Source organism: Aythya ferina (genome assembly GCF_964211825.1).
Source record: "Aythya ferina genome assembly, chromosome: Z".
NCBI classification, from domain to species: Eukaryota; Metazoa; Chordata; class Aves; order Anseriformes; family Anatidae; genus Aythya; species Aythya ferina.
Genome location: NC_140299.1, coordinates 61,573,359 through 61,594,483, shown reverse-complemented (window position 1 = coordinate 61,594,483; position 21,125 = coordinate 61,573,359). Strand labels below are relative to the sequence as shown.

The 21,125-nt window shown below is 40.4% G+C and overlaps 1 protein-coding gene across 5 annotated transcripts in view; it reads right to left on the bottom strand.

Moving 5' to 3' along the window:
- The window catches only part of APC (APC regulator of WNT signaling pathway), a 100,419-nt gene that overhangs the window by 53,885 nt on the left and 25,409 nt on the right, over positions 1-21,125 (bottom strand). For 4 of the 5 annotated variants that reach the window (XM_084504436.1, XM_084504434.1, XM_084504437.1 and 1 more), the window contains exon 2: positions 7,927-8,079. In XM_084504436.1, coding sequence (XP_084360562.1) covers positions 7,927-8,061 — 135 coding nt within the window. In that variant the 5' untranslated portion in view covers positions 8,062-8,079. Of the gene's footprint in view, positions 1-7,926; positions 8,080-17,948; positions 18,038-21,125 lie in introns of those variants that run through there. The other variant, XM_084504435.1, reaches the window with a different exon arrangement.

Sequence of the window (21,125 nt, the reverse complement as noted above, 5' to 3'; positions counted from 1 at the left end):
GTGGAAGCGAAAGCAGGCACCCTCCTCACGCTGAGTCAGACCAAATGCCAACCTGTGCCAACATCCTACCTTGGCAGGAACCCAGAGCAGATACATGAACAAAAAACACATTGTTCATTCCACTCCTGTATCCCTCTTCCCAGCTGTCCTTAACTTGCAGACTTCCTGAATCTGCATCGCTGGTGGTGCTAACCCCTGATTGATTTTTGGCATCCAAACGCACTGGGTTTTATCTGGCACCCATTTCCTCAGTCACTCGATACCACAAAATCCTTCTGCAGCTCTTCACACTCAGTGCTCGATATTGCCTTACCAAAAATCATTAGTCAAACTTTTACATCTTTTTATTTTTCTTCTCCAAATAACTTGCGAATATGTTGAAAAAAAATCAAGTCACAGCAAAAATCTCACTAGGTCACTACTAGCTACAGTAAAAAAAAAAAAACAAAAAATAACCATTTATTCTACTGTTTATTTTTTTCTTTATTTTCTACCTTTAACTCACATAGCAATTGAAGAACTTTCCCAAATTTTCAAGAATCTGATGAGGGAGATCAGCAGTTTTTCCTAGGACGTTTTCTTGAAAAGTGGCATCACACCTGCCACCTTCCGTAACACTCACGCTGAGGGCATTTTAAACATGTAGCACAGATCATGATCATTGTCTGACAAGCACCAGTGGTTGCTATAACCAGGAGGACTTCAGTAAGCAGAGGATCTTGCAGGAAAATTACATACACAAATTTGATGAGCAGTGCAGATGTCTATTTGGTGGAAGAGTCAAATTAAAAAAAAAAAGATTACCATCAGTTTGAATTCTGTAGATTAACAGTGTGTCATTATTTGCTATCTGTTAAACATAAGGGTAAGGGAAGATATCTAAGGAAGAAAGTGAAAACATGCTGGGTAAGAAGCCCGGGAGACAGGGGTCCAACTCTAAAGCAATACAGTCGACACAGCGTAGACTATATGGGGCAGCAGCTTTGACTAAGAAGCTCTACGTGATGAACTGCTGCGAGGAGGGAACCTACCACAGAGAAACTTTGCGATCCACGAACAAACAAGAAATGACTGGCTGACAAGCCAGTGAAGACTGTGGAAATGTTTGGTTAACTACAGTTATAAGCATCCCTATCTCATGATCACTCCGGGAAATGATTTTTCCTCTTTCCTAGGCTGTAATCCACTCTTTCTCAAAGCCAGAGGGGTTACGCCTCAGTCCTCCAGTTGCCGAAAACCAGGGGATGGCACAGGTTGCACCTTACTGTTGACAGTTCAGTGATTTCATATGTGAATTACTTCAAAACACTTGAGTGAATATCAAATATTTCTGACATTTCACTGTATCTTTTATCCCTTCATGCTAAAAGTTTTTTCTATTATTGACAATAAATTTTCAGACACAACCCCTGAGATGCTCTCTGTGTATCAGGGAAGTATCTGTAAGCTCCTTATGTGCAATTACTGTGGAAATATTACTACACTGCTTTTAGTTATCAAGCAACTACAACCCACTCTATTATACTTGTCCCAATCTCTTTGTGAAAGTATCAGATGCCTCATCACACCTGGAGATCAGATTTCCAGTGACTGCTCTGGAAATAAAGCTAGTATTCCAGTCCGTGACAGAACGCACACAGACACAGCTACGGCACTAACACTTAAGATTCAAATACAAGCATTTCACAGTCACACTGCAGTTTGCTTACTACCCTTGCTTACCAGCCTATTCACTAACAGGAATTCCAGATCAAATACATCTATTCTAATGTGTTTCTCTTCCATGTACTGAATATTATACTTTCATATCTTAACATTATTCTTCAATTTTTTTATTGCTGTATGCCTTGCTGAAATACTTTACTCTGTGATGTCAACTATAAATCTTTTCTCCAAAGATAAAAGAAGAAAAAGGGGAAAAGTGAGATGAAGCAACAAATACTTTCCTTTCAGAAAGTGATGGGAAAGACCTGTTTATCTGACACAGTAGTAAAATATACAATTTCAGGTACTTTGTAGTAAAAACTGCTGATAGATTACTGAAGATGGGATCCATTAATTGTATGTATCCACCGTTAACCTGACAAAGCTTATGTATAGGAAGATACATACCATGTATGCATACAACATGTGACAAGATTTGTAAGCAGTATGTTTCAGGGATTTCTGTCAGGCTTCAAATATGACAGGCTTCAAATTCTGATTTGCAAGCACATGGATTATCACGATACATTGAAATGGATTCCTGTGCCAGAAACAGAAAAACCTCTTGGCATCTTTTGTGCTTTACAATGAGGATCACTAAACACTGACGATCAGAGGGACAACTGATCAGAATAAAGTAGGTTCTCATGGTTAAGTATCAAGAAACAGTGGCTAAGCAGGAGATAGTCTGACCATTAAATGAGGAAGGTGAATTAAAAAAAATGCAATCACCTGTTTAGGTAATCAGGAAAGCATTAGATAAAAGCATTTACATATTCTGGAAGAGGCTCTCTCTGGGCAGACATTTTGAACCAAACCTTAAAATGTGCATATGAGGAATGAAGAGTGTCAATAACATTTAAATTTTTATGTTTCTCCAAGTGTAAACTTTTCTAAAAAAGGATGTGATTCAGTCATTGGTATTCTTGGTGTAAGAAATCAGCATTATTTGTTGTTGCTGTCATTTGAACTCTTAAGGCAAAATCCCACTTCCACACGTTAACGAAGAGTTCATAAGCAAAAAGTGTAACAGTGTCAAAACACTGCTAGTGAGCTTGCTCCTGAAACACTCTGAACATCCATCTCCAGTTTTTATAAACAAACTTCAAGCTGGAAGCAGTGCATTTTTAAAATTCCATCTTTTTCATGAAACAACCAAGCTACTGTAACTCTTCTCTTAAGTTGCCATCTTGCTAGTGAGTCTGCTATTCCTGCTAAAGATCTGTTTGTTCATCTCTTTAAATAGTCACAAAAAGAACGGTAGGAAGTTGTATTTGCAGAGAAAATAAAATGCAAGTTATTTTTTTTACATAAAATCACACTCAGTTCCTCTAAGGAATAAGCTTTCCCATATTCTCACAAATTTAGCATGACCGCTGCAAATGGAACAGGCACCATGGCATCTTGTATAGCACACCTCTGACCTTTAATTCAGCGAATTTAAGTATTAATTAATCAACTGCACAAAGTATACAAAAACCTAAAATAAATCTGATATATTATATTGGCTTGAAGTGTCTTCTGCAGCTACTTTTCAGTTATCTAAACGCTGTACAAACATATTCAAAATCAAAATTCTCAAAATATCAGCACTATTTTTTTAATTCAAAATCTGTTCCAATCCAACAATATCAACGATTATGAGGTTTACTACTCTGCTAATTTGCAGAAAAAAAAATACTTTCCATGTCAAAAAGAAGCCACACTTTGGACCCACACTGAACATCACAGTAACTAGCTCTCTAGTTTGTCTTTAAAATCTGAATTCTGTAAACAAACAAATAAAACAACAAAACAAACAAAACAGAAAATCATTAATACTAAAATATTTATATGAAGGCAACCATCTGCCAAAAAAATCAAAAAAAAAATGTAAAAAGTATGAAAAATGTGTTTCATGAACATGAAAAGAAAAAAAGATTCCATAGAAGTTTAACCATTGCTTTGTTTCTTTACAGTGTAGTTTCAGCTACTTAGAACTCTTCTAAAAATAATCAGGATATCTGAATGTATTTTGTATTGATACATGGAGACAGTATAGAGGACATTAAATGAGCTGGAAAATAATATGGAAAATGTAACTGTAAATGTGCTATATAAACACAAAAGGGAAGACATTATGCTCACAGAGCAGTGCACATAATAAAGTTGGCGTCTTTCTCACACAAGACAACACACAATTATTATTTTACAATTAAATCCAAGCAGAGACAGAGCAAGCATGGAAATCAAACATAACATAAGTTATTCTTTTGCTAGCTTTTAAGTATCTGAGATTAAATTAAAAGTAACCATGTCCACACAGATCTTGTATGGGGAAAGATATTGATACGAATTCAGTATCATATGAAAAAACGCACCATCCTTAACAATTGTTCCTCACATAAGCCAAGTAGGACAGTCTTCACTTGCAACGTATGTCTTAAAAATTGAGGTCTTTTTCTGACAGAGTTCTACATTTACAGGAAAGTAGCAGTAGAGCTGATGCTGAACTGCTTTTTGTCTCTTCAAAAAATTTACAGCCTTTGAGTTCAAATCTGCTAGTCCATTTTTTCCTAAATTTGTCCATAGTCTGTGTTTTATGTGGTTATGCTTACTATCTACACCTACACACTTAAACTGTTCTTTTATGTTTATGGGCCAACATCATTAATTCATTGACCACCAAACTCCAACAGCATATTTGTTTATTTGGAGAGAACATTTTATCACACAGAACTGCTGTATTTCATCTGACAGTAAGCCAACAGTAACGACTGAATTTCCCAAGTTAGTCATAATACTCTGAGGGATTTCTTTTGTTTGAACAGTTAATCTCTAAGACAACACAAATTAAAAAAGAAAGTGTACACTGTTTTATAAGTCATTTTGGCACCCTGATAGCATTCATCTTTGTTTACCCCTCACTTCCTCTTTTGGTCAGCAAAGTTTTCCCTTTTAATTATGAAATTTAGCTTTAAAAATGAAGCATTCAGATGCAGACGTTGTTCTTATATAGGTCAGTAGTAGTTTACAATAAATGCATCTGCAAGATGAGCTCATGTTAAGCTTTTAATTCCAGTACGATTATCTTACATTTCAGGAATGGAGAGATTATGAAAAATGAGGTATACTTTCACAAATTTTAACACTACAACTTTCAGAATCAATTTCTTTCAAAATATTCAATATTGCCTTCAAAATTCCCCTCCCAATGATTGCCTTCCATGACTGATTAAAGAATATAAGGCAGAATGGGCAAACATACTAGCACAGTCTGAAGAAAAACTATGAAGTATTTCTACAGATCAAAATGAACGGTGTAACAGCGACAACACTGCTGCACATAATGTCATGGGACCACAACTCATTTGCCCCACTGCCACTCCCTTTATCCCTTTCGTGTTTGGGACTGCACTTGGCAGGAGGAGCTGCTACAGCTCGACAGTGCTTATGTGGTATCCCAGAGGACTGGAGTTCGAAAGTAGTTGGAGCATTAACTACTTATATGGTAGCCCAGAGACTTTCTATCTACACTTCCTTGTTTCTTCTAATTACTTTTATTGCAATTATCTCTAATCATGGCACTGGAACCATATGAGCCATGAAGAAACCAGCTTCTTTCAGTGGTACAAAGCCACTATGTACTTTCTCTGAAAATGTACAATACTAAAATTGTCTCCTGAGTGAACAGAATCCTGCAGGATCCCCATCAAACTTTTTCACCCACACGCTCCAATACTGTCCTGGTTTCAGTTAGAACAGAGTTAATTTTCTTCCTAGTAGCTGGTGGAATGCTGTGTTTTGGCTTAGGATGAGAAGAGTGCTCATAACACCCCGATGTTTTAATTGTTGCAGAGCAGTGCTTATACCAAGCCAAGGACATCTCAGACTTTTGCTCTGTCCTGCCAACAGGCAGGCTGGGGGTGCAGTAAGAGCTGGGAGGGGACAGACCCAGGACAGGTGACCCAAACTAGCCAAAGGGGTATTCCATACCATCTGACGTCATGCTAAACAATATATAGGGGTGGCTAGCTGGGGGAGGGGGGCCGGACTGCTCGGGGTTAAGCTGGGCATCGGTCAGCGGGTGGTGAGAAATTGCATTGTGCATCACTTGTTTGTACATACTATTATTACTTTCCTATTATCACCATTGTATCATTATTATTATTATTGTTATTATTATTTTGTTATTATTCTTTTCCTGTCTTATTAAACTGTCTTTATCTCAACTCACGGGCTTCACTTTCCATTTCTCTCCCCCGTCCAAGAGAGGGAGGGGGGAGGGTGAGCGAACGGCTGCGTGGTGTTTAGCTGCCAGCCGGGTTAAACCACGACAAATACTTAAGGTGATTCCCATAATATCCTTCAAATTCAACATAAGGAAGACAAAGCAAGGTTTCAATCCTTTTCAAATATATCTGAAACAAACAAGAGAAAGAAATGGCATCTTGCTTTGGATCCAGAAGCAAGCACTCATGAGGAACAGAGATGCCTGGGATTCTTTGATAGAATACGGGGAAAAAAAAAATCAGATTAGTCTAAATAACCTCCTCCCTCTAAAATGAAAAGAAACCCTGAGACTGATACTTGAGTTGGAGGAGTTTTAGGATAAATTCCTCATATCCAGTTTGTCATTTAAGGAGAGAAAATATGAGGTATCTACTTGGAATACAAGCATAAACATTTTCTGTCGAGTGTGATAGAACTGCTTTCAGTTTGGTGATCCATGAGATTTGAAGTAAGGGAATACGGCTGTCCCACATCCCAAATTAATGCCCTAGAGGCATTAATGTCTGTCTCTATGTCACTGGAAATTTATCGATCTACACACACAAAAAAAAGAGCTGTATGGGAACAAGCAAGGGAAAAAAGGCATTTCTGTTTTTCCTTTTCAAAACTGCAAAGATCACTTATCCCATTCTTCACTCCCTGCAGTGAAGGAAATCTTAGACTGCAGTGTCAGAGAGAGAAGGAAAGTTACTGATAGCTTTGTTATAACGTTATCTTAAGAAAAACAGTGTAAGTAACAGATCTAGCTTTCAGATAGAGAATTAAGCAAGCAGTTGTTTTTCACAGTTGCTAATACCAAATACAGTTTCAAGTAGCTGGCGCGTTACAGACTATTACTTCATCTCAGTTTAGGTAAAAGACACTTGCATTTTACCCCACAATATAAGGTTTAAATAAAAAGAACTACAATTTTTTTTTTGGTTATAAGTGTTGTAATTTCTAATGACAGTGATTCAGAACAAAAAAATCCTTCTGACAAAGAATATATAGGTCATTCTACATGCTGGAGGAAAGTTCAATTAAAAGTATTTTTTTTAATTGCTATAGTAATCAGATTACAAAGATCAGCTATAAAGGTAACAGTAAGTCAATGATATAAAGATGGGAATGCAAGGAGATGGACACTGTTGTCCACAAAAGTTGTTTAATATTTAGAGCTAGCCTATGCTATACAGTACCATTTGCAGAGGTAACAAGAGTATTAGCTTTGGTACCAAAAGCTCTCTGGTTCTGCTGGCTGTTAGCAAAAAGAAGCAAGATTTGTCAGCTCAAGAAGGGCACCCTATTAATGCTGCTAGAATGCTTCTGAAATTCTGCCTTCTTCAGGGTCATTGTCACATAGATGCAGCTGTTATGTATCTTCCAGTTTATCAAAATCAGTCTAAATTCCATTTTTGCCTAGTGTTTTGTCCTGGATAGGTCATTCTGAAAGCCTACACCTAGACGTAAGACATCGTTAGATTTGGATGGAATTATTGTATGAATGTAGGCTGTCGGAGAGGCTGAAGACTTCTGGTCTTACTTTAAAATTAACTTTTTTTGGGGGGTTGCTATATATTGTAACTCTAATAAACCCCAAAATTATTAAATTATTAAACTTACCTTAAAACACTGACAGTCTCCAGCCTCTCACACAACTTTCTGCTGGCAAGTACAGCAGTGGTAAAATGGTAATATGTATCATGATACACCAGGAAAAAAGCTAGAAAATTTGAAGGAGCTTCTAAAAACAGTTTTGAAATATTTTGATTTCCATATTAAAAACAAAAGAAAACAAAAAGTACATTTTATTAAGTAAATTTGATTGATAGCTGTTTCCCTTACACAGCCTGTAAATGAAGGCTTGTAGGAATCTTGAAGAACACTGAAACTATTGAACTACCAGTCCACTGAAACACACACAATCAAATACAAAAGGCATCCACACAAAAAATGATGCAGTTGCAATACCTTCATGTTAGATGCCTCAGTTTCCAGTTTTGTTAGGTGATTTGAGTTGTCCTCTAGCTCCTGTCGAAGGTTGGAGTTCTCCATCTTTAATGCCTCAACTTGTTTTAACAACTGATCATAGGAAGCTGCGGCCATCCTGGGCTACCCTCAGCCCTAAAAAAAATAAGAGAAAATACTAAACATGAGTATTTTGGCAAAGCAAACAACAAGAAAAAAATTACCTAACTGTAAAATTTTCTCGGTCCCACTTACCACTGAACTTCCTAAACATTTAATTTAAACCCATTAAACAGAACTGCCAGTATCAAACGATTGCCAGTTCAAAGGCTTTTTCCAATGGGCTTCCATTCGATACACATGATTAAGCTTATGAAAGTAGTTCATTAACGACTGCATTAGGTATAAGGGAAAGCCAGAATACATGAAGGAAAATCACAGCATCATATTATAACACTCCTTTTATTGGCACTCTAATTCTAGCAATAAGAAACTATAGAGATAATAGACCATATTTAATCATTTATGTATGATCAACAAGCACTGCCAAACATATCTAGAAGATGCCGCCTACCTACAGGTTTTATGAAACAAAAGGTGGTCAGTCCAGTGGCTCAAGATTCCTTAGGACAGAACAGACTAATGGAGATGTGGTGTGAAAAGACAACGGTAAATACTGACAAATTTTAACAGAATAAAAGCATAAATATACTAGTAATGGTGTCTGTTGTTAAAAAACAACTCCAAGTAATCAAGATTAAAGCAAATCTTCATGCAGTATCAACCCAAGAAGTGGTCATACTGCACAGCAGAAGAAACAGATAAAAGCCAATTCGTAGTATTAAGACACCTCATATTGTAAATATGTGTAGGGAAGGTATGGCACAGAAACCATAAAATTGAAAATGTTGTTTTCATAGTGATTGTGCTAATTGGTCATACGTGCCTTTTCAAAAAATGTTACTTTGGTTAATATCATAACAGTCTTAAGTCAAAATTACTCAGCCATTACAAAGGAGAAATAAAAAACTAAATGATAAAAATTCAAATTGTTCCCCACTTTTCCAATACCAAAAAAACAGAAGTTCTTCCTCTAACAAACAATATAACTAAACATGGCTAACCATGTTCGAAGCTCTTTACAGCTGAAATTACAAATTTCTTATTCATCAGAATAACAAGAAGCCCACCACTTTGTGCATGTGTAAGTTACCCTCCTAACATTATAGTGAGAATTTCCTAGGTACAGGACGTCAAACCCGAAAGAGAAAAAGAGAGAAATTCATTGTTACTGCAATACTTTGGAAAAGATGAAACAACTAAAACCTCCTATTCAGCAGTTTTTCTGAACTTCTGGAACATGCTGCAAATACAGCTTGCAACCTATCCTGAAAACTACACTAGCAAGAAAGTATTTTCTGCGTATGCTCTCATTAAGCCTTTGATCTTACTGCTTGTGTAACTCCTTATACAATCCTTATACAAATTTGCTCTTCCAGATGAATCTTAATTGAATAATCAAGTCAACTAAAAGGTAAGTAAAATCATGCTAAGAGGTTTCATTTAGTTCCCCAATATAAAATTTGAAAGTTAAGTTTAATTTTTCTGAATTTAAACTGAATAAGGAATATGAGGAAGTATGAGGAAGCATGCGTACCATTGAAAACAGGAAAAATAACAGAAGCTGTAGTGTATTTGATATGACAAGCTTATTTCTTTTTCAAGAAACAGATCTTCATGTCCTAAACATCTGTCGTCATTACAGAAAGGCCAAGGAAGAAGCCTACCATTTATGGAATTGTGATTTCCATGACACTATAAATAAGCTGAAGAAAAAAGAATCCTAATAAATTTATTTTATTTTATTTTTTTTACAATTTGGTCATATGTAAAGGGAAACCTGACTTTCAGAGAATTATTCTGTGAATTGCGTGCTTTTACAACCAGTCTCCCCTAAAAGGTGGAAAGCTGTTGAAAAGAGTTTTAATGAAAAAACAATGCCAGACTGCTTCTGTTCCACTTCATGGATGTATTTAGTAAGTACTATTTTTGCATTCTTATTAGTAAAACCAAAAGCTATAGTCTATATTTCTTTTCAGAACATAAAATGCAAAAGAGATTTCTGCACAAACCCGAGGAAAGGTAGATAGCTTGTAGATGTTTCCCATTCTGGTAGTCATAAAAATTAGCACTGTATTGTAACTGGGAGCCAGAGAACAGCGAGAAGCTCGCTGCTGCTGGCCGGTGAGGCGCTGCAGGCCGCTGGCACGAGTGTGAAATGCAGCAATGCCTGGCAGCTGCTCTGCGCTACAGCGGCATTCACATCGCGTCGCATGGTACTACAGGAATCTTAAAGAGAACCTCCCCTCCCCCAAAACAAAACAAAACAGATCAGCACAGCATATGTTTTGGTAACATCACAAGGTTTTGGTCACAGAACAAGGTCTGGGGGAAGGCAGGGCTGAAGCCTGAATCCACTACCTGAATGAACATCCCTGCGATATCACCTGAAGCATTAGAGGAGAGGTGAAGGGCAGTACCTGGTGCTGGCACGGACACCACCACGCAGGGGAAAATTAAAGAGTTCCCACCCTGGTTCTGCAATCCCAGTGCCACACTGCCCCAGCACCTGCGGCAGGGGTCCCTGCTACAGCAAAAACAGAAAACAAAACCAAAAAAACACCTCCCTACACCACCTAAAAGGCTGCAATAGCACAGAAAGCTGGACCAAAAACAGACTGCGGGCCATGTAGGCATTGCTTACAGTGACTCTTGACACGCCACTGGCTAAGGCACCTGGGCTTCCTCAGGGCACACAGATATTTACCCACCTCCCCAGCCCTCCAGGGTATTTTTTTTCCCCTGTCTGTAAAGGGCAAGCTACCAAATACTTGAGGGGAACAGCAAGCTGCTTTGTAGAAGTAATACATCTGTCCTGCTGCTCTGACTGTACCAAAGCATTTGATACGGTGCCACATGTGAAATCAGATGAGGCTATGAGCAGAAAAATTGTACGGGGATAAGGAGTAAGTCCAAGACAAGATGACACTGGGCAGCGCTCAAAGCCAAGCTGATGGGCTGGAGCCAGGTCTCCACTGAATTTCCACCAACACCGGTCTGTGACGGGTACTTGCAAATGTTTGGCGTTTTAAGCCAAAGGCACAAGGAATGGCTGGGTGGCAACAAAACTTGCTGCCATGAATTCGAGAAGCTTCATGAGGTCAGAGGGCTACATATAACACACAAAGAATGTGATGACCTGAGCAGTGTGAAGGGGGTGAAATCGTGCGCGGGAATCCCGTCACTTGGAAGGGAGCAGTGAGCGGGGAGCAGCAAGGTGAACCACGCACCGGTCAGGTCACTGCACACCAGAGCACTACCGACACGGTCCCGACACCTGGAAAGCAATCACGACCCCTGGCGTGATCAGGCCATTTTACAAGGCACAGGTAAGAAAAGTGAGTTTAAGTGGGTGCAGAGAAAGATGCTAAGTGATCGGGGGACTGCAGAGTCTCTCACGATAAGAGACTTAAATCCTTCCTCTTCAGCAACAACAGCTGTAATCACATGGCTACGCTTTATTACCAGGAAGGGGAAAATGCTCGAGGAGGAGAAAATATTTACGTTAAAACACAATACTGACAAAGAAGAAATGGCTATAAATTGGTCATTAATCAATGTAGACCGTGAGCTCCCACTGGAAGTTGTAAATGCAGCAGCATCCCTGCCTAGCTCACTGCACAGGAAGGAAGGGTGCCTCACCATTCAGAAATCCAGTCTTGTATTCCTAAACTGCACCACAGAACAACTCTGTATTTTTATTCATCTCTCCTATGTACTGTAATTCTTTTCTGCATCTTCAATCCATCTGCATCTTTTTCTCCTACAATCATTCTTTCAGCACCTTTTGAAATAATAAAATGTCAAGTCCTTCACCAAGGACTTCATTATTTCATGTTAAAATGGAGGAAACTGACACAGGTAATGCATGACCACAAACACCCAGGCTTTCTGATGCTGAACACCAGACTTCTCTCGAGCAGACGGAGATCACAAGGCTCAGTGAGACACGAGCTGTCCCCGTGCACGTTCAGTTCACACCCCGAAACTGAAGCCATTTAACAGCCATTCTGAACACGCACTTACCCTGCCTCCCAAGCGCACGGTATAAAGAAGGACACACCCCGAGATCTGCCTGTCTTCCAGAAATAGTTGCCTCCCACAGCCTCAAACGAGACGCATCAGATCAGAGTTCAGCTGCAGATACCAATTCTTGGATTTATGCTCCAAGTAAACCGAGTACAAAAAAATGATTTTTTTAAACAGAGAATTGGTGGCAGCGGTAGAAATGAGCAGTATCGCTTTGCTCCCTCCTAGTAATTTCTTAGGGGTCATGATTCGAATGGAGGCATCCCCTTTTCTAGATTTACTCCACGAAACAACCCTCTTGGGATACAGGAGCTTTGAGATTGACTCCCTCGATATAAGACGCACCAAAAATCTAGGTCTCCTAGGTCCCTTACCCATATTCTCAGCATTAAGAGGTTTCTTCTCCATCTTCTTATCGAAGTAAGGTGAAATTATGGCAACAAATTTCATGCTGTACTGAATCAGCAGTTTGCGTGAATATACACATCAAAGAAGAATTTCAAGCTAGATATAACTCTTTCACACTCCATAACCAAAATTAATGAGAAGCCTACATTTATGCAAATGTACTGTTAAGATTTAGATATGCATTTTTCCACATTAATGGAAACTGCACAAGTAACAACTGCCCAGGAACCGGGAGTTTAGATATGCTCTTTTTAGTCTCAAATCCCAAGCAGGCAAAAAAAAACCAACCAAACAAAAAACAACGAAAAAACCCAAACCAGTATCTTCTCAACACTTACAATTTCTTATTGATCAGAGCATTTCTTTTTTCCTTTGAAATTAATGAGCAGTGTACTCAAGAGCCCTGAAGTTCTACTTAAGAACCCCAAGCTCAATACTTTGTAACACATTAATCAAGTATTCTCATGAAAATATTTCAGACTCCCATCAGTGTTTTTTTAATCCATAAAAAAATGTAATTACCAACAGAGCACAGTATTTTATAGAGCAACTTCTGTACAACAAAATCGTCTTAGTCTTTTCAGAAGAAGCTAAAGAATAATCTAAAATATAAAACACTACCATGAGCTTTTTCAGCAACACAGGAAACTGTTATTGCCTGTATGTAAGGCTAGGTAACATTTTTCCCTACAACCTATTAATTTCAATTAAAAATTTTTCAGTAGAATTATTATTCTGGGACCTACATTAGCTGCCTGAGGGTGATATATAGATACACATGTACTTATATGTAACTGCTATGAACAGTTAAGTTGTGTGGCTACAAAAATCAGTGGCAAAAAAAAGCAAAATTACTTTATTCGAAAAGGTCATTTCAAACAACACTAATGTCAACTATGGCTCCAGTTAATTTGATTACCGATTACAAACGTTGTTGAAAGTAGCAAGAGAGATGTTTGTTCAACTCTCTTAAAAGCAAACAAAACTTAACATTTTATTACCATCACCCCTGGTAAGCAGATGTGCACACTGTAACTGGAGATTTTTCAGAATGCAGTTTGTTTTGTTAAGATACCAATTTGTAACCATTGCAACTGAAACTGATAAACATCTAGATTGCAATTTAGTAAGGTTGGAAAAGAAGATCAACTTTGATCTCTTCCTGTACCCACAAGTGTTACCCAGTTGTCCTGTGCTGAGCTCAGGATCTTGTCCTTACCACTCCTTACCATTCTGTCATTTCCCTGTCATCCATTCACAGGTGGCAAGGGAGAATTGTTTCTTCATGGGCTTATCACACAGAAATCAGGAAAAAAACTTACACAGTCATTTCTGCATATTTGAGATCTTTCCAATTAGTTTAGCTTAAACACATTTCAAAACGCATTTCGTAGAGTGCCAAGTCCAAGGGTTCTGACTTGGACGAGACCAGGGCTAATGCTGGCATGGCTGCAAGGGTGCCAGCCCCAGCTGTCTGCCCTTCCCATCTCCACAAGGTTCCCACCCAAGGATGAGAGAAGGGCTCAGCTGCTCGTGCAGCAGCTGCTCAACCACTGCAGATTACTGCCTGACTACCAAGGTAATCTGAAATAGGTGTCGGTTTAATTTAATATGCTGGGCCATTAACCACAATGGTTCAGCAGCTGTTACACAACTCTTCCCGAAAGACTGGCAAGGCTGACAGACAGAAACAAAAATCCAGCACAGCTGTTCTAAGGTAAACCAACCACCCTTACTAATCTCAGCCTTTGGTTTACCATTTTTATACAACTGCATTTTTAAATATAATCAAGCGAATAAAGCAAAAATTTTTTGGCCATTCTTACTGCAAATGTATCAAGCCATGCTGATTTGCATTAATTCAATTTCTCTGTTGACTAAATCCTTTATTAGGTTTTCCATTATTCTGTCTGAAGCTGGTCTTCACGTAAATGGTTTATATGTAGATATCTTTCTGCTAGTCCTTCTTTAACTCTGGCGAAGTACCAGCACTCTGGGTGCCGTGCTTAAGAGTTTAATCAAAAATGGCTATCGGTAGGCCAGAGATTGTCTTACCCAGTCCAGTCGGGGGCAAGTCTTCCAGGCCTCCTAATTTAAAATGCTTATCTTTCATAGGTATTAACATTCTTCTTTTGTACTCACTGAAAAACACTGCATTGGCATCAGGTCGTGGGAGTCTGATACCCTGATTCTTTCACACAAAAAAATCAAACTTTTGCCTTCTCCAGCATCACGCTGATCAACTACGCTATTTTTACCTGGTGGCAGACCTATGCTTTATTGAATGTCCTTTTTGGCCAGCACATTTCAGTCTTTCTACCCTTACCTGCAGCGAAGAGCAAACCCTGAATCTTCCAGTCAGCAGCAGCCTGACAGGAGGGTATTGTGTTTGCTTTTTTTTATCATCTGCTCTAAGCGGGCACGCAAACATAATGAGGGGACTGAAAAGATGGCTTTGGGTGTGGTTGAACAGAATTAAGAAAATACTCAGCAGAAAGTAAGAATTGCCATGAAAGGAACAGCAGGTCGTGCACCTTCTGTGCACGTTCTCATTCCTTCTGCATTTGCATGCTCAGGTCAGAGACATGCAGCAAAGAGTAGCAAACAGCCGTCACAGAAAACTGTTCTTCATTTGTTCTTGAGCTTGCTTCAGTAGCAAGGACTTGGATATGCGGAAGCGGCTGCAAATAATGTAATGTTACTCTTTTTAGCGAATGTCAAATAACTGAAATTGAAAACCAACAACAAGTTATACGAAATGATAATCTCTAGAGTAGGTACTCTGAGTTCCTGGGGGTTTTTTGGCTGTTGTACAAGAAACAGGAGCCAGATGAAAAGCCACTCTCAGTTATCCTAACACAACGTGTGAAATCCCTTGGAAAGTAAGCCATGCTCAACTTTCTCTTCCTAACCTTGCCTGCATCAAGAGGATTTTCTTCTTAGTTCCTCTATCTACATCTGCATGCAGATTATCTTTGCGGGCAGTAGAACAAAATACTTAAGTGTTAATATACCTGACCTTCTTAAATCCTTCTGACTGCGGGGTAGGTTGAATATTTCTTGTTATTGTTGCTGTTATTGTTTCTGTCCTTCCCTAAACGAACATGTAATTTGGCAAGACCTTTTGATCCACTGTTATATTTTCTGGACAACGTTCCTTAAGATCAATAACACAGTTAACTATGCTGCAAAATCTGTACTGCACCAAAATTTCAAATATAGCAGGAGCTTTATCATGCACAAGAGTCAACCTGCTACACCTTCAGACGCAGGTAGTGCAGAATGCCGTATGCTTTGCCCTAGCAATGACAGTCTTCATAGCTCACGCTCTCGGCCTGTACTCACAAACGATCATAAGCAGATGCATCATCTGTTCTTTCTAACAAAACATAGCTTGGCTGATGAAGGTGCCAAAATAAGATGCGATCCACACTCTGCATTCTTCAAAAGACCATGAGGAAGGAGAGAAGGAAGATGGTGGTTTGATCGGAAACCATGACTTGCCTTCCTTGTTTCAGGTCTAGTTTAACTGCAGTTGTGTGTGCGCGTGTGTATTAAATAGAGATGACTTCACCTTTATGCTTTTACTAAAAAAAAAAATACTAATAACAAAATCATATTAGTACAAACAGAAGGAAATCCAGAAGTCATACATTTCAGGCTATAGACAGTCATGTTCAGCTTCCATTACATTCTCAAGACAAAAACCCCACTTATTCCTTTAGAATTCTGTGTCGGGAAGTTCCTTAGCTGGTTAGTCATGCTGCATTCAGAATACGACTGTGAAAATACGAAACATGATTTGCATTTAAATACTATATTGAACACAAAGCAGTCCAGACATCACTTGAATCATAACTTATATTGGACCAGGGATGATTCACGATCCTGAACACTCATTCTTCGGCATGATCATTTTTGCTATTCATGGCGAATTGCGTATGCTCTCACTGCGTATGACTTGCTGCTGGTTAGTTTTCATTTCTCATCATCTTTTAAGGATTCGATTCCAGAAAGTTTAAGCCATCAGGAAGCCTGAGGCACGTCCTTATTCTCTTTAATTTGTATTTTCAGTTAAAATAAACCAATAGCATGAAATAGAACAGCCACAATTTAAAAAAAAAATCGTGAAAAAATATTATTTTAAATAGGTGATCAATCAGGGTCATCTTCAGGATTCGTTTCAGCACTTTTTGAGAACATAAGACTGTCTCGCAGAAAATACATCAGTTCGTGTCCACACAGGTCCTGTACAAATTTTGGAAAACAATTGGTGGAGACGTGCAGTGGTCTTCACCCAAAATAACTCTGTTACAGTGTATCCCTAGCAGTATAGCCTGTTTTAAATAAGATTTCTTTACATTGATGAAAAAGTAATTAATACCATCTCATTGGCATAAACGTTTTACTGAGTTATGATAATACAGAAATCCAACATAAGAACTTGTAGACCAAAGGTAACCCATTTTAGATATAGGCATTTCCAACATATGCTGCATACTATGACATCTATCGGAACGTGTATCATTACCCAATATTTTGCACAAAAGTTTTGGCAAATATCATGGCATGCATGATATGAAGGATGATGCTTATGAAAGTCTGCAGTCGTAAATCATTTGAAATATACTTAGAAGTGATCTTTTATTCAAGCTGCCATTTTAAAGAGCATGACTACTGACAGGAAATACTGCACTTGTCATGCGAAACAACACAAAGACCGTCTCTTCTCATGGTTCTTCTAAAGAAGCAAAGGAAGAAACATCACCAGAATAACTACCACAACTATCAGTTTGCTTTTATCGCCTTCCTTCTTGTCAGGAAGGAGAGTGGTGAACGCACCTCTGCACCTATGGCACCTTCTAATGTTTCAGGTGCTGGAATGGATGTTCAAAATGCGTAGGAGAAAAATCTAGAATCACCACCAGCAGCCAACTGCTGAGTCCTCACCTGATGCCCTAAAGTTCAGCATAACCCATACCTCGCTGACAGATGTGGAATGAGCCTGGGGTCCGGGTAGCGAGCGTTTTCAGGGGGCGTTTCAATCACAGCATACGAACAGGCTCGACGAAGGCAACCCCTTTTTTTTTGCGCATCGCCGAATCGGGCCGAGGAGCAGCAGGGACGTGCTACCAGCTCCTCGGAAGCCCCTCCGAGGGGTGCCCTGGCGGCAGGGCCGTGCTCGCAGCACACACGCACACACACACACACACACGCACCCGGCTACGCGTGGCGCTGACACCCCGGGGGCGCCCCGAGCGGCGCGGAGCCCCCCGGCCGTGCCGCGGCCGCCCGCAGCGCGCAGCCCCCCCGCCCCGCGCCCTGACCCAGTTCCCGCTGGCGCTGCGGCAGCGCAGCCAACAAAGCGGCGCGGCGCCGGCTGCCGCCCGCCACAAAGCCGCTTCCTCCGCCTCCTCCGCCTCCTCCTCCGCCTCCTGCCGGCCGGCCCCGTCCCGCGGCGCACTCACCCCATGGCCGCGGCCCCTCCATCGCCGCCAGCCCCGGCCCGGCCCGGCCGCTCCGCCCGCGCCCCCCGCCCGCCGCTGACACGGCCGCGGCGCCGCCGGCACGGCCCGGCCCCGCCGCTGGCCCCGCCCCGCCCGTCACGTGCCGGCCGGCGCGGCGGCGCAGCCAATGGGAATCGAGGGCCCGCCCCGCCGCCGGGCGCCGCGCGGGGAGGGAGGGGGGAGTCCCCGCGCCACGCCGCGCCCCCGCGCAGCGAGCGGCGCTCACTCCGCATGCGCGGCGGTCGGGGCGGGGCGGGGCGGGGCGGGGCGGGGCTGTGGGGTCCCTCAGCCCTCAGCAGATGCCACGGGCAGAGCGCGGCGCGGAGCCGCCGGACCTGCTGCGAGGCACCTCAACCCCCAGCCTGGCCGAAACAACGAAATCTCCGCGTGAAAGCTGTCCCAGCGACACCATGCGTCATCAGAAACAGTTTCATCAGCTCAAAACGCGATTATTTGTGTTATTGTTTGTAGCAGATCCCCCGCGCCGTGCCGAGCACAGCGTTCTCACACAGACGAGCAGGAATTGTGCCTCGGAAAACAGATTAATCTTTTCATAGATTACTTTGTGCAATCTGTGCGCTATTTCCCAACTCACCGCATTTACGTAAATCCAGTCCGAGGCCAAATACAGTTTAGCCATAAGTTCAGAAACTAAAAAATGTCAACCGCATCTACTAAGTGAGGCTAAACAGAAGCTCTCAGCACAGTAAGGTTCAGGTGTTTTTAAGAACGTAAAGGACATTCTCACACACATTTATTTGCTTCTTGAAAAATCAAGAATACAACAAAAGAAAATGCTAGAGGTTTTCTGGTTTTAGACAGCTTGCCCGTAAATGGGACAGCTCCTCACCCTCTGCAGCAGTACCCTTTTCCCCACTCAGCGAAAGCTTTCCCAGAAGCTTTTCACTATTTCATATATTTGAAGTGATTGATATTTCATTATTAGTCATTGTGCATGCACAGTACTAACTATTCCAGAGTCTTTGGGCATGGTGAGTGGGTTGGATAATGAGTTAAATTCTCCCTCTCCCTGTTGCCAGGCACTGTGGTTGGCATTATTCACAGATGTGATATGTAGTGTCACCAACTTAAGAGATCTTATCTTCAGAGCTTCATTGCTAATACAAGTTTTACTTACTGATTTACATAAAGATGCATCTTTTATAAAGGTGGCATAAACAGATTTTATTAACATAAAACAGTGAAAACATTTCACAACTGTTTAACAATGTAAATTTCATCTTAATACAGGACTTGATTTAGTAGCTGCTATAACCAAAGACTGCCTCCTTTCTTTTAACTTTATTTTAAAGATCACTGGAGCAGAATGTGCTCTCTGCTTGTCACTGCCTTGGAAATTGTGAAGTAAAGTTGCTTTCACCTCTCACTACCACACACAGACTGAGCATTGTTCCCTCTGGGCCTTGTCCTTACCATGTGACTAGGACCAGCAATAGTTCCCATATTCACACACATTTCTAATACTCACAACCTGCTCTCATTTTTTTTTTTTTTTTTTTTTTTTTTAAATTGAATGATATATTCCTATACTTGGTCCATCAGGACTCTTTTAGAAACACTGTGTACTATTTCCCTATACAGATGATATCCAGCTATCAGCAGAAAAAGGTTTCCCAAGGAACAAGAAACATACCACCTTTCTCTTGCAGATACAGAAAAGAAGAGTGAAAAAACCTCTGTTCCTTATGCATTGCCCAGAAGACCTGCACTCAACTCCTTTTCCTACCAAAGGAAGCACAAAACTGCTGACCTTAGGACAGAGAATCAGAAAGCAAGTTGTTCCTGTAAGATTTTCTATTACAGTAATGTACTGAAATTCCACTTCTATTTTGCAGAAGGCCATGCTACAAGTTCCTGAGCTTGAGAAGATTTTTCCACAAAAAAACATCTTGGGGCCACTTAACAGGGCCACTTAACTACCAGAAAGTCACATAATGTAAGTAGAATGAGAGAAGCAGAGACATGTATTCTGTTTAGTTATTTCATAAATAAGTCAGATTTACAGAAAGCCGTCACCTGCTCTTTACATCCTCTGCTACGTAATGCTCTATTGTTTGCCAGTTCCTCCGTTTTGTCCGGAAGCGCTGTACTCTGAGGCATTTCCCACTCATGCTTTCTTCTATCCCACTCAAGCTTTCCAACTGCATGCAGGTTTCTTGTTGCAGCTTACTAAAATGAAGATTCAAGTAGATCTATACACAAACCAATCTGCTATATTAGTCACGTATATCCTAAAAACAGTACAACAAAAATTCCACTACAATAATGGAAGTGGGTTTGCCCAGCAAATCATTCATGCAGCCAACTTCACCATCCATTTACCCGTTCTTCTATCTCATGTACATAAGGAACCACATCTGACACGGACTACGTGCCACATTAACTACCATTTCCTCATCCTCTAATTAAGAATGTCACAGTATCCCTGTATTGCATTTCCTCTGCTGCTGCTCTCAGGCATGTTAAGTAGCTTACTGTATCTGTGCTGTAATTACCACTTCTTATTCCAGCCATGCCTTGAGTTTTTCTTCTTCTCCTAACCAGACACATTACTTTTCCAGCCTTCCCTTCAGTTATGTTTTTCTCACCTCTTAATACTATAGCAAAGCACAACACTCGTTAGGCCTCATTTCTAATGGACTTTGGAGCACGAGCCTTTATCAGAAATGTTTCTGTTCGAATACCAACAAAGTGAGCTGTCACTTAGTCTGGGCCTCACCCCTACGACATCAGGCAGCAGCGAGTCAGGACACTGCTGTGCGGTACCTCGGCTGAAAGGCAATAGAGATGTTCAGTACATACCTACATCTGCCCGTGCCCTCTCAAGCTGACTGCAGATGTCTTCATCTTATCCAATACTAATGTTTTCCCCTAATTTTCACAAATACTTTTTAAATGAAAAACCAATCCTTTACAAAGAGCTCTGCTGCAACAACATAAAAGAATATAGAGCTAAAGATGCAGGAAAAAAAAAAAAAAACAAAAAAAAAACCAAATTGATGGTGCTCAGTCCATTACGAGGGTAAACCTTCACAAAAATTTTGAAAGCTTTTTTTTTCCTTCCAGATTCAAGCTAAAAAAACTAAGATGGTCAGAACGTGAGCTCAGATTAACCAG